This window comes from Drosophila subobscura, chromosome U, assembly GCF_008121235.1.
Source record: "Drosophila subobscura isolate 14011-0131.10 chromosome U, UCBerk_Dsub_1.0, whole genome shotgun sequence".
Classification (NCBI taxonomy): Eukaryota; Metazoa; Arthropoda; class Insecta; order Diptera; family Drosophilidae; genus Drosophila; species Drosophila subobscura.
In genome coordinates this window covers 9,217,477-9,231,742 of record NC_048534.1, presented here as the reverse complement: position 1 = coordinate 9,231,742, position 14,266 = coordinate 9,217,477, and the positions used below count along the sequence as shown (strand labels likewise).

General features: G+C 46.3%; 2 protein-coding genes across 2 annotated transcripts in view; both read right to left on the bottom strand.

Annotated features, from left to right (window-relative positions):
- Positions 1-2,079: 2,079 nt before the first annotated feature.
- LOC117901497 overlaps positions 2,080-14,266 on the bottom strand; it is a 55,290-nt gene continuing 43,103 nt past the window's right edge. Inside the window, exons 3-7 of the mRNA XM_034812266.1 lie at positions 5,710-5,921; positions 4,056-4,191; positions 3,732-3,988; positions 3,504-3,675; positions 2,080-2,899 (exon numbers count right to left, since the gene is read on the bottom strand). Coding sequence (XP_034668157.1) covers positions 2,667-2,899; positions 3,504-3,675; positions 3,732-3,988; positions 4,056-4,191; positions 5,710-5,921 — 1,010 coding nt within the window. The 3' untranslated portion in view covers positions 2,080-2,666. The remainder of the gene's footprint in view (positions 2,900-3,503; positions 3,676-3,731; positions 3,989-4,055; positions 4,192-5,709; positions 5,922-14,266) is intronic.
- LOC117901499 (phenoloxidase-activating factor 2-like) lies at positions 11,283-12,573 on the bottom strand. Its single transcript, XM_034812268.1, has 2 exons — positions 12,302-12,573; positions 11,283-12,247 (listed from the first exon to the last, which is right to left on the bottom strand). The coding sequence occupies exons 1-2, from the start codon at positions 12,494-12,496 to the stop codon at positions 11,471-11,473; spliced, it is 972 nt and encodes a 323-aa protein (XP_034668159.1). The 5' UTR covers positions 12,497-12,573; the 3' UTR covers positions 11,283-11,470.

Genomic DNA, 14,266 nt, shown 5'->3' with positions numbered 1-14,266 from the left:
TGTACAATTAAATACGAAAAACCCCAAAAGATTGCTCTAAAATGATTCGATTGGGTTTGCCCATCCTACCAACAAAAACAAATTCCACAAAAATCGTATCAAATATGTACTTCTAAATACTTTTTTTACTCCACCAAATTAGGTCAAGTTTATCACAAAGTTAAGGCTCAAGTTCCGAAACATTAATCACTTAGAATTAATATATGTTTGAGGGGAAGCCTTACCTTAGCAGACCAGCATTGCTGCAGCTGAAAAGCAAGGGAAAAGTTCTCTCTAAATTCGTTTCGTGGTCCTCTTTCGCACCCCAAATTGTTGGCTTTTATTTTTTTTCAATTTGTTTCCCGACTGCAGCTTGTCTGTTTTTCATGTTCAACGCCGATGTTTTTCATGTCGTAATTGTCAAAGTTAAATTGCTTAATTTCAATTTCAACGCGTCTATAACAATGGACAGCGCTCGGGGTGCCGGCAAACTCTCGAACTCCAAAAAAAGAAAAGGCAAAATGAATCCGATTTTCGTTTTGCTGTGACCACGTCGGGGGCCGACACACGCCGGGCAGTCGCGAAAAGTAATTAACAAATGTTTGTGTGTGTTCGTTCCATGCAAGTCAGAAACAGGAGTGCAAAAAAGCTTACGATGGCGGCTTCTCATTCTTCCGCCTCAGTTGGTGCTCCTTTGCCTTCGCAGTGGCTGAATGCTTTTGACAACGGCAAGTGGTTGTGCCGTGACACCTCCTGCCGATCTGTTCTTTTTCAGTGCACTTTTAATGAGTGCACCACCTGACGGCGGCAATGCCTGTCGTCGGTGGCCTGTTGACGCTGGCAGGCAGGCAGGCGACCGCAAACGGAAATCAATTTGCCGAACGTGGCATCAGCGGCGATGACCGGCGCCACGGAGGGAGCAAACCGAAATTGCCGGTTGAATGCGTTTTCGATTGTCCATTAAGCAGCTCCTACGCTGACCGATGCTCCTGCTCCTGCTCCTGTTTCGGTGTCTATCTGCTGCTGCTGCAGCTTGCATTTTGCCCTGCCAAAAGTCATTTTCAAGCAATTGGCCTGGCTGCTGGCTGGCAAAGCAAACCCACGCATAGCCCAGCAGGCCATTCACATGCACAATAAATTTTTGCAACAGTCGGCACCCCTCCACCTATCCACATTCAGATGCTTAGCAAAGACGCGCCCTCACAGAGATGCACACAGGAGGCAGGATGCAGATGCAGTCGAGTGCGAAATTGCAAGCAGCAGCAGCAGCAGCGGCAGCAAAGTACCACCGAATGCTGAACAGTATGCAGCCAACGACACACAGACACGCCCAGACCCAGACACAGACACAGAGAATTGTCATGGCTTTGTGCGGTGCGGTGCGGTGCTTGTTGCCAAATGCTTTTTTGAGATACAAAACACACCCACACCAGCAGCAGGAGCAGCAGCAGCAGCAGCAGCAGGGCCTGGTCCAACCCATTTGACGCTGTTTTCCGTGTCATTCCACTGACTCGGACACCACTCCGACCGCCTGTCTCTCTGTCTGTCTGTCTGTCGCTGGCATTCCGTTGTTTTTCCCTCTTGCCACGTAAATTACAAGTTTTTCACTTGTGTTTTTGTTGCTCTGCCTCTCTGTGTCTCCCTTTTTTTGGCTTATTTTAGCAGTTGACGCCGCAATATTTTACACTTAGCCAGAAATGGGAAATTCTGGGGTCAACCGAGGCAAAAAAGCATAAACGAAGAATAAGAAATGGATAATTGCTGAATGGAAGACACAAATCCAAGAATAATGTGCGTCTTAGAGCTAAGAAAATTATTCTACCGAATGAGGTAATTATTATTTGATTGATTGATCTGTGCGAGGTTCGCTAGAGCTTTTTTTTATGCTCAAAACTTGGGTGAAGGTCTAAAAATAGTACATTTTTCTGCATCAGCCACAGCCACAGAGCTGAATTATCTCCCACGATTTGGACCGTACATTCAGCCGCATGAATCTTAGATGAAACTGATGACATTAACCAAATAAAATCTATAATTTCTAGACCCTACAAAGCTTACCTTTCTCGAACTTTCAGGAAATAAACGCATGCTGAATTTTGATCAAATAAAAGAATCTTTATTTGGCTTAGTTTCAATAGTCCTTTTTGCACACTTTAAACTCAGGCTCACAACAAACAAACATAACTCTATGGCTAAATAGTTGTACAAGTTTTTCGATACAGATGCGAACAGAAGAACTTATGGGCGAGTCCCAGAAACCGCAAACCCAGTGAAGGATCGACAAAACGAGGGGAGAAAGCAATCGTTGGAAATCTGGCTTAGAGAGTAAATGCATTTGATGATGGTTTCTATGGTTATTTACACTTGACTGAGGGTACGAGCAGGGCGCTTCCAGAGGGTTATGGGGTATGATTTTTACAGTCACTTAACATAGGTTTAGGTATAGGTTTGTGTGTGAGGACCTCTGCTCTGTATTCGTTAATTTGCTATTCGATTCGCTATATATATGTATATGTATATGTTCTGTGTATTATGAGTTCTATAATTGTTTCGGTGATGATCCACGGGGGGTTCGTCGTCTACCGAATTCGATGAACCTGAAACTAAAGCCTCGTCGGCCAGCGCACCTCATTGTGTCCTGCCTGAAGTCCATCTCTCCATCTCAGCAGCCATATGTGGCCGACTCATCACCGTTCCGTCTCATCGGCGTTGCAGCAACTGTGCCAGAACAGGTTCCTGCCCCACTGCCAGTCGGTGCAACCGAAGTGCCGCCAGTCACACAGCCAGATGGCCGGCCACAGAAGTGCAAGCAGCAGGAAGGTAAGTAGCTGATTGCCCTGCATCAGATTCCATTTCCACTTCCAGTTCCAGTTGACGTTGACCAGGGCCAGTCGCAGGCCGGCGGCAGACGAGCCAGCATCTGAAAGAGGGAGGAGCAGAGCGGAGATTGCAGATTGGTACAGCCAAAAGATTGAAATCAGGAGAGAAGAGGAGCGAGGGCACCCGCTGGTCAAATTAATCCTTGAATTAATTGCTTCTAGCTTAGCGCAGAGCATTAATAAATCGTTGCCATGGCCAAGGCTCACCCCACAACACCCACACACAGAGCGGGGAAACGAGCTAATAAGGTGGCTCGTCCTTTTTCGCCCAACTTTGATTTAATGCCCCACAGTTTATCATTCTAATGGCGTGCGTGTGTAAATGTATCCCCTGTGTTATCCCAGTGTGCATTTGTTTCCGTTGGAAAAACAATCAGGCCAAGATTTGTAAGGCCAACAACCGCAGAGGTCCCAGTCCCAGTCCAGGCCTAGTCCGGCCAGTGGCCGTACATCTGCCTGTCATTAGGGCGTGGCCGTTGCTTATCTGAAGGTTAATTTTGAAGCAACGAGAACAACAGAACTGCCACCCAAAGCTCATTGAGTAATGTGCGAAAGTTAATCAAATGGGATATTGATTACCCTCATTGGCGGACACAAACTATTTTTGGGACTGTTAAAGTTCCAGGAGCTCAGCCTTGTACTTACTTTTATGTGTCAAGAAGAGTTCGTTGTGCTCATCCACATCCCCGGGCTGATCGAAGGGATACATGTTCATGTCCGGGGAGCGCCCTGAGGCCAGTATCCTCGGGCGATCTTCCTCGAGCAGCTTCTCGCTCTCCTGTGCATAGATATCGTGTATACGAGCCGAACATTTAAGCTGTAAAATAATAAATAATTAGCCTAAAAAGTGGAAATGATTATTTCGGAGCCCACCTTCAAGCGTCCTTTGATGAAGTGATGCACGGTCACCACGAAATTGATCTCCAGCACAGCCGACTCCAGATGCTCGGCCAGATGGCGCTGGATTTCGTAGATGCGCAAGTAATTGGGAGGCACCTGTATGTCATTGATCCACCAGGTAAGATTGGCCGCCGGCTTGGAGTAGTCCGAGGAGCAGTTGCCATTGACAATGTCCCCCAGGCGATAGCGGGAGTGTATCCCAGTTATAATCGGTCGTTGGGTGGGTAATTCTTGATCAAAAAGATAACTTGTGTTCATTAAAAGCATTCAGATGGAGGCTCTTTTGTCCGGGCTTACCCACAACCTCCATGTCGGCAGCCACAATGGAGGTGTCGAAGGTGGGAGCATCGGCAGACACTTCGCACGCGAATTTCCCCGATATTGAGGTGGGAACATTTCGCAGCAGCACATGGCTGGCATTCGATTGAGTTGTCTGTGAAGGAGAGATTTATTTCTTAAGCACAGGAAGCAATAACACATGTTGGATCGTATATCCCCAGATGAATAATAACTGAAAAGAACTGTTAAGATATTCTGCTATCCTGGTCCGATTGCCCAAGGGTTTGCCAATCATTTGGCTTATTGTTCTTCATAATTCCGAGCAATTAATTTGCTGCATATCAACAAAAATCGTCCCGTGCCACAAGCTACAACCTACAGCCCACATCCCACGGCTATTTGCGTAATGCATTTACACGACTGCTTATATAAGATACGCCTGTCAGCCCTTCGACATCAACGTTTTTTCATGGCAACAGTTTTTTGTTTTCTTTTTTTTATTATTTATTTCATGCGTGCTTTTTATACCCGGTACTCGAAGAGTAAATAGGGTATATTGTATTTGTGCGGATAACGGTTGTATGTAACGCACAGAAGGAAACGTTTCCGACCCCATAAAGTATATATATTCTTGATCAGCATCAATAGCCGAGTCGATTGAGCCATGTCTGTCTGTCCGTCTGTCCGTCTGTCCGTCCGTCCGTCTTGTTTGTCGGCTAGTTCTCAGAGACTATAAGAGCTAGAGCCACCAAATTTTGGCACCAGACTGCTGTATGCTCACACTGAAACCAGTGTATTTCAAAAATGAGCCCCGCCCCCTTCCGCCCCCGCAAAAGGGCGAAAACCTCCCAAATCTACAATTTTGAAGATAACAGAAAACTAAAAACGCCATTCCGTAGGGAATGACCATATCTATCAGATCACCAAATTGGGATCCGATTGGATCATTATTATAGCCACAATGAAGAAATTAGTTTGCAGTGGCCAAACCCACCCCGCCCCGCAGCATTTACACTCTGCTTCGCGCTGTTTATGGCCTGGCCCCTGACACGTCACTGCCTCTGCCTCTGCCGCTGCCTCTGCCGCTGACTCTGCCGCGACTCTGCAGTTAGTTTCTAGGGGAGGGTGGCGAGCTAAAGGAGCGTGTTGGTGTGAGTAGTGTTGTTGATGTAGATGACAGATGAAGAAAAAATGTAAAACTGGACAAATAACCGCTAAAGTGCAGATGTAGTACTGAGTGCCGGGTATAAAAGTTGTGACGCGTAAGAAGCGTCTCACACGTCCCTTCTCGTTGTCATTCCTTTCCGTCGTTTTTAATATCGAAATGTCAGCAAAAGTCAACAATAAATGCACGGACAACGGTGGAGCAGCCGCCGCAGCAAATGAAAAGTCAAAATTGTTAATTAAAACTTTTTAACATGCATAAAACAAACATCGATGCACGCACACTTTGGGGCCAGGCCCACTCTGTTTACACTTCCTGTGAGTCGGGCTGGCACCATGGATGGGGAGGTGGCTGCCAGCAACGTTAATGCCGTCAGCGCACAGTTATTTAAAGCAATTTACACGAGGCAACTCTTTGGCTTTCGGCTTTCGGCTCTCTGTCTCTGTCTCTCGCTTTCAATCAATATCATCATCAGCAACACCATCAGCCAGAGGAGCAGACACTTACCTCGACATCGATTTCATTCGTTTTCGTGAATATCTTCCAGGCGGGATTCTCCTTTGGCGTGTAGCGATAGAACTCCCGGCGGCCCCTGTACCACTTTACCGTGTACAGCGTATCGTTCTCGATGTCATAATTGCAGATTAAGAGCGCATTATCGCCGCGCTTAACGGCCGATGGGATGCGAACATTGACATCGCGCAGCCCCACAGTCAGCCCTGCAAATGGTAAATGGTAGAGGCAAGATTGGTAAAACAGCATGGGAGAGGTGTAAATGAGTTGTTGTTGGAGTGCGGGCTGCCGCCTGTTACTGCAAGTTAAGTAACAGCCGAGAGCAATGTCAGAGCGGATTAAATATGACAAGTTATTGTGGCTTAATTATGATCCCCAAGGGGATTACAATGGATTTCTGTGCCAGTGGAACCTCTGACATGTAAGCAGCAGCAGCAGCAGCAGAAGCGTTCTCGTAAATTCCGGATTTCCATGGGGCCATGACATTTTAAGTGGCACAAAATACACACCAAAATACACCGAGCTTAAGTCGAAAACATTTCACCAGCTAATAAAGAAACGAAAGCCTCGAAAAAGTGGGTCAGCGACCATGAAAAAGCAGCCAGCCGTCGCCCCGTGCTCTTTACTAACCGAAAATATACCAAAAACTTCCACACAGACACACACCAAGAGGCGGTAGCCAAAACCCATTGGTCGAACAGAGACAACCAGAAGAGCTCCACTTCAAAAGCTGATAATACAACACACACGCTGGGGTGATCTCCACACGACTCGGCAGCGACCCTGTGGCCCTACGCTGTGCCCCTGTTCGAAATTATAAAAAGCTTCCTAGGAAATTAAAATCGAAAGTGAATTTTTTGGCGGACCCCGCTCTCTGAGAGCAACCATAAATCATAAGGGGGCCTGTCGCTTACCAGCAGCAAAGATGCCATCAACTATCTAGGAAATTGAGTTGGGGCAAGCGACCAGGTGCCCAGCGAGCTGTGCTGCCGGCTGCTCCGCAAGCCAAAAGGTTGGTTGGGCAGTGCCCAGTGGAGTTCATTGAACTCCAACTGCTAGGCAGAAACAGAAGCAGAAACAGAAACTGATTTCCGTCAGCATAAAACTATAGCAGAGATGACCACCACATGAACTCTGATGGTTGAGTCATAGGTCGAACGAGTCGTTTGGCAGAAAGTACAGAAACAAACTATGGGATCGAATGTATGTATATGTATAAGTACATATGTACATATGTAATACATATTTTTGTAATGGCCACACTTTTCATACAGATCTGCAGAATACTGAACTTCATTCCTTTCCTTACTTTACCATCACCCCACCTACACTCTTAAATTTAAACTCAGACTTTTTAGATCGAAACTTTTGCATAAAATGAGAGCCAGGATTGTCCTAGCTTGTAGACTTATTCTACGATCACTGACTGCACAATTGTGACAGAAAAAAAGTGAAACAATAACCGGTTTCTAGTTTGAGAGGAGCTTGGGTTCTGTTGAAACAATTGCCCCGGCGACGATCCCCCACTCGGCAACTGGGGCTCATCGCCAACAACGCCGTTGTCGTTGTCGTTGTCGTTGTAGCTGTCGTTGTTGGATTTCAGTTTGTTTCTGGTTAACCTTGAATTGTTGTTTCACGTCGATTTGAATGGCACTCGGCTGGCTGGGTTGGTTGCCGTGCGCTGCGTACGCGTACGCGTTCGTTGTTTTGTATCAGCATAAATATTTCATGCTGCCCAGCCGTAGTCGTCGTCGTCGTCGTCGTCAGCTACTCGCGGGGCTGCGCGCCGGTTCGAAATAGTACGAAAAAACTAATCACATACGCGGGCCGGCTCTCTAGCCGGCTGCCTGGCTGGGGGCAGTACAAATTTGCGTAAGCAAAACACTATTTGTTTTGCCGAAAATGAGAATTGTATGGGTCGGCGGTGGCCTGGCTGGCGAGAGCAGTCGCTGGCTGGCGACGGATTTGACTATTTAGAAACCGTTGCTGTTCTATTTTGGCCAGGCCAACAGAAGAGGGCCAGCAACGCCGCCGCTGCCGCTGCTGCCACTAACTTGGCAGTCAGTTTATATCAAGGAAACCTTGAGCTTGTTGTCTGATCGAACTGGAAAACCTTGGAAAACCAGAAGCGAAGCGCGCTTCACAATGGATACAATAAACACTGAAGGTGGCTAAAGCAACAACAAAACAGTCGTATCTGTGTGGAGCCCATAATCAGCAGAAGGGCTTATAGAATGATTGTGATTTATAAATAAATATAAAAAATACAGGTCTGCAAATACAAACATAAAATGAATGTAAATGTCAATTTTTTCACACACAGAAGTCGAGTACTAGGGAATATAATTACTAATAGGATCAAACATTTAACTTGCATAAATGTTTGTATTATTTGTATTTAAATATAATCCCTATAATTTACAGGCAACATACTAATACCCGTTAATGCACATTCCATTCCACCATTCTATCAGTTCATTTCGATATATTGTATGTAATCGTATTAACCGACATAGCGTCAGATTTGCTCTTGTCGCCCTCTTCCTCTCCCTTTGTGGGACGACTCCATTGTTTAAGTTTTCAGCAGCAAAGCAAAAGAGAAGCAACAACGAAATGAACGAAATGAAACAAAGCAACAACAGAAACAGCAGCAGCAGCAGCAGCAACAGAAAAACGAGGTCACAAGAAATGGAGTGAGTAAAGTGGTGGAGTGCAGCGCAGCAGCTGGGTTATTATGCTGGCCTGGTAGCCGCTGCCTGTATATTATCGATCATGTTTTGAAAGCGAGAGTGAAGTCGGCAGACGAACGGACGGACGGACTGACACACTGTTACTCGGATTGTCGTCGAGAGCGCAACAGCATTGGTCGACTGGAGGTGGAGGTGGAGGGTGCGTCCTACACACTTGTAGACACAGATACAATTTGTTTCATACGCACAACTGTAGTCGGCCCTCGCTCTGGGTTGACGTTTATCTGACTGCGGTGGTCTCTGCGCGCCTGTTCCCCGAGCAAAGCCAGCTATCGATTTCTACATAAAAAACGAAAGTGAACTCGGTTTCGGCCCTGGAGCTCTCGCTCGCCCTGGTGTGATGCCCTCGCAGCTGCTAGCGCTTCACTTGACCCAGTTTTGGGCTTCGATTTTACTTTTCGGCGAGGGCGAGACCGTTCCGAGGGCATCCGCCTCACATTGACCCCGCTCAAGGTTCAACGCTCCGCCGTGGACAGCCCTCGAGCCCCAAGGTAAATGGCCGCCAACAGTGTCACGTTCAGGGAAACGCCCCTGACCCACCTTTGCCGACGATCGCTGCACAAACCACCGCTCCACGATAGAAAGAAAAATCAGACGCCTGTTGCGGGTACCAGGCGAACAGCGGCAGTAGCAAGCTGATTGCTTTGCCAGCGCTCTCTTTTTCGGTGGTTCATTGAACTTTTGCGGCTCCAAATTTTGAAGATCGTTGACCGAGAGAGAGAGCCCACGAATGTGTTGTCGAGAGAGAGGCGGCGGAGAGCAGAGCGGAGCACACACAGCTGACGTCAGCGGTAGTTACGTTTCGAATTCGTATTCGGTTTCGAGACTTGTGCGAGGGAGATGGAAGAAAGCTGTCTGAGTCAATTTTTAATACTCGTCAGACCGACGCCCCTTCTCATGGTTTTGATGACATCAGCCCCGCTGGACGGCGAATAATTGCTTACATACACATGTGTTGATGTGTACACACTTATGTACATACATATGTACATATGTAAACTTAATGAACGAATAATGTTCGGACTACCATATGACTTAACTTTAATAAGTACTCGTAAATAGTACATAAATTAAAATGAAGTAGAAACTATCTCTATTTGTTGCTAAACCGATCCCATATACATATGTACATACATATGTATGTACGAATGAATGTACATATGTATGTTCATTTGAAAATTCATTTTTGTACATACAAAAAAATATGACTATGGAAAATTATAGTATTTTTCTGTATTTATTATTCTTTGGATGCCCATAAAGAGGGGGCTCTGGAAATGTTTATAAACTTTGGTTCGCCTCCCCACTCAAGTTATAAAACATTAATTTTTTTGTTAAATACGAAATTATAAACTTTTTGTAACAAGCGCCCAGAAAGCGTTTGAAAGTCGTTTGTCGAATGCAATTCACACGCTTCGCTCAAGTGGATAAGTGGATAGGTCGGTTCTCGGTGGGGCGGGGACTGGGGCTGTGGCTGGTACTGGTACTGGGGCTGCCAGCGTGTGACGTACAGCGGCACGCGGCAAGACCGACCCACAGTTGATAAGTAATGACACACACGCGCAGCTGGAGCGGAATCAAAGTGGGGGCTGCGAGGCGTTTTAGGTTGTTCTCTGGAAATGTTTTGTCATGCCGCTGGTTAGGGCTGGCGGCCGATCTTCTATGGATCTCTGAAAAGTACTTTCGGTGCCGCTTTTCAACGCTGACCATTTATCCAAAATCCCAGGCGTTCAGTGATCAAGTGGAGGCGTCTGTATCTCACCGGTCTCTTGATTTTTGGATAAACGTGATTTGTAAATGGCTTTGCACTTGAAGAAATTAAGGTAAAAGAAACGAAAAGTCTTAGATAAAACATTTTTTACATTCTGTAGGAGCAGCTAAGAACCTATACTTTTTTCTTTTTAAGTTATTTTATATTTGGAAAGCAAAAGTCAAAAAAAAATTTCTCTCAGTGCATTTATTGTTTAAACAAATGAGTATAAAGCTCTGCGAAGAGTCCCAACGTATCGCATAAATACATTAACTCATTGCCAGAGACAGACACCAGAGCGATGCGATACACAAAGCAAACAACACACTGACGAAACACAATTGTACTAGACGTGTGTGTATATGTATGAGTGTATGTAAATGTGTGCACGGGTATCAGGGCCTCGTCCAAGTGACGTACAGACGCATCTCTCTGTAGAAAGCTGCTCGCCTATTCGAATTAGTACAAAATAATACCGTATTTCCTAGAGTTTTACGGATTTACAGCTACGCCGTAGCAGAGTTGAGAGCGGGACGGATGGACAATCGTAAAGAGGGAGGCAGAGAGCAGCAAAAAGAAGGGCAATTTTAGTATGCCACGCTTTCGGCTCCGCCACCCCCACACGGTAGGGTGCTCGGGGGGGTATGTCACTCCTCTTCTTATAAATGTTTTTATATTGTTCATAAAACTTGCCAACACACAGCCTGAAAAAGTTTAAAACATTTTAAATAGTTTGCTAATTGAACAGGCGAGCAGCAAAGAGCAGCTAACTGTACTACGCCCCACCGCCCAACGAAAACAAAAACCTCAGACCCAAAGCGATCGCGGCCATCTGGCCAAAAATCGAATTTCACATTGTGCTTTTGTATGCCTCTCTCTTTGTTTGTTTTTTTCGGTGAAAAAATACGCGTGCCGTCACCAAGAGAAGAGCGACCGACGCCCAATTTCTTAAGCCAAGCTCTCAAATAGGGTTTCGGAAATGGTCTCGTCACAATAATTTCTCAGCATTAACTCTAAACAGTTAAATTTATATAAAGAGTTAATATGTATAAGTATTCTTTGATCGATTTAATATTTAGATTGTATTTAATGGTTTATTAATTTCGTTCTTTAGAAAACAAGTCCCAGAATGCACAGCACTACCAACCTTAAATCTAAGAAACTGCCAGACGAAATTCGCACGGTTCAATGCGCTGATAGACAGACTATCAAGTGCAAATAAACATGCTTGGCTTCCATTAAATAAAGGTAGACTTTAGTTCGTCTCGTCCTCAGTCAATTCGCTCTGAATCCATTCCACATAGTGCGATATATTGGCAAAGAGAGCTGGCCGATTCTCGAAGTTCCAGCTCCTGCTTGTGAGGGCCATGCCTGCCATAACTGAATTTCTGGTGGATTCATTTATACAGAAAAGACCAGCGCCACTGTTCAGAGGGCTAGTATCGTTGGACACATCCACCGCGCAGAAGAAGCCGGGCTCCAGGGTTGACCTGTTGCCCTGGAAATCGTATTGGCTTTCGCAATCCTCTCGTGGCATGACAACGTTCTTTCTGAACCAGAGTATGTCGGACTGGCTGGTGACGGTGTCGGGCTGACTCCAGCCTATCGTCTTGCAGTCGCTCTCGGTAAAGACAGTCCCTGGCAGCGGCAGGCAGACTGGCTGAATGCTCGGCGGATTGAAGAAGGGCGTGCTCAGAAAAAGCATGGCAAGACTTCCACGAACTGCAACATCAATCACAGAGCGATTGAGCTTGGAATACTTTTCCACCGAGCGTCGCAGGTCCCAGGCGCCGGCGACCACTTGAAGTTCCTGCAGCGGTATGCTCTGTATTGACTCCTTTGACGTTAGGACAACATCCAGTCGAATCAGCGTGCCCGCGGCAATAAAGTGACCGTTGTGGTAGATCGCTGTCATCCAGGGGAATTCGCCGTACTCCGATTGATACGTCGTATTGAGGGTTGGATCTCTGAGTACAATACCACTGGCAGATTTACCGCATTGGTTGGACTGTGAGAGATCGATGAATCGATCCTGTGGATGAACAAACTGCTGATTATCCAGAGAGCCAACTCATTCAGGCCTTACCTCGTTCCTCACAGTTGACGATTCTGCTGCGGGGGTTGACATTGTATTAAAAGAAATCCCATATGGGTCGTTGCTGTCGTCGTATTGGTCAGTGTCATCGAAAGACCTTGGTAAGCCGACTGCACATGGCACAAGTACAGAAAGCAATAGACAATAGGCAATGGTCAAGCCCAGAGATCTCTTCAGAGCGCTCATCTTTAAATTTAATGTTTTGTTAGAAACTTCGCAAGGGGACGCTACTCTTCGGACTGGACGCTGATTTCGTACTGAGCTCGATGAGCGCTTTATCAGCAGAGTGCCGCAGATTAAGCTTTTATGCGCGAGCGACAAGCAGGTTATGCGATTGCATAGCGAGGAGTACCCCACATGTGGAAGAACTTGTTCTGCTGTGACTCAATTGTCCGAAGACGCAGTGGTCCATTCTGCAAGATTGAATGTAATCATTTTTGAAGTGTTTTCGCATGAATTTCGCATGAATCAGTTGCATTCTCATAGGTAAATTAGCCTGCTGTAATGCTATACAAAATCAGCTCGATGATCTCACTTATATTACGCGTACAACATAGGCAACATATGCGTCATGTTGGAACTAGGAGGAAAACCAATTGGACACAGTGTAAAACTTGACTGATGCAATTTGTAGGTCTTCAGTCTTCAGTAAATGCAAGAGCTAAATCAAAGGAGAAAAAGCTGAATCATATCTGAGCACGAGCACAGTTTTATGTCTTTTTAAGGTAGAGTTTTACTTTCTTCAGGTCATCGTGCAGAGATCCTTTGAGTTCTGGAAGTGTCAGACCAGCTGGAAGCGGCTTTGCAGATCCTCTGATACAGAATCCTATTTACTGCCAGCTGGCTACCTCCACAGCCCCACAGCCCTTACTTTATTGTAAATAAATGTGAGAGATGTTTTGATACTGCCTCAACTTACACTCTTTAACAAGCCCTTCTTTGGACAATCATAATTCTTTTTGGAAGATTTTCAGTGCAAACCGTTGCTAGGATCAGCTTAAGCGCTAGTTGGGGCTGCTGCCTTGAGGCTGATAATCAAGCGGTTGGGCTTTACTCCGAGCTGATTACGGTTACGGAATGCTCAAAAGGGTGTTTGTGGGTGACATCTCTGACCCTTTCCATAATTTCCGAGTGCGAGATTGGGTTGAAAAATCACGTGTAAGCTCCACCAGGCTACCGGCCTGTCAACAGAGGTGAGAGATGCCCCAGCTGGCGCTTGTGCCCGTGCCAGTGCCCGTGCCCCACCCTCGCCTCGCTCGAGGGCTACTTTCAGGTCAGGTGTCTCGGATGTGTGGGGGCGGCTTACTCGGTTGGTTGCCTGTTGCACTTTTTGCACATAATCATGTCACATAAACGGACGACAGCCCAGGATATGAACAACGAGCTCCTCTCTCCGTCGCATCCTGGCGACATGTGACGCTTGGCTTTAGATGGCCTCGACAAGGCTGCTGGATGGGGTGCGGGTGGGAGTGTGCTGTGGACCTTCCAACTTATTTTCTTTTTCCCTCTTGCCTCGCCCAACTTTTCACTTTATGTTTATGTTGTGTGTTGTGGGCTGTGACGTTGGCCACTGACATTTTGCTCTGGCTCCTGCTCCTGCTGCTCCTGCTGCTGCTGTTGCTCCTGTCGCTTGTCTCGTACTTTCACAAACGGATGTGACCGTCGACGACGAGAACGAGGATGTCGGACCGGTGGCACCTGAACACGATGGGTGTTAAAATAACAGGCACCGAACATATTGACTTTTAAAATAAGCATTATGGCGGTAAATTTTTATGAAACTCTCCTCCTGTCCGAGCCGTGTTTCCTCCTCCTCCTCCTGCTCCTCCTTTTGCTATCCACTCTGTGCCACTCGGTCCGAACCCGGTTGGAGCAGCCGACACTTTGCCTCGCCTTTGCTCGACTTATTTTCTCAGGCGTTTCTTTTTTGCTTGCTGATTTTTTGCTGCTGCTGTT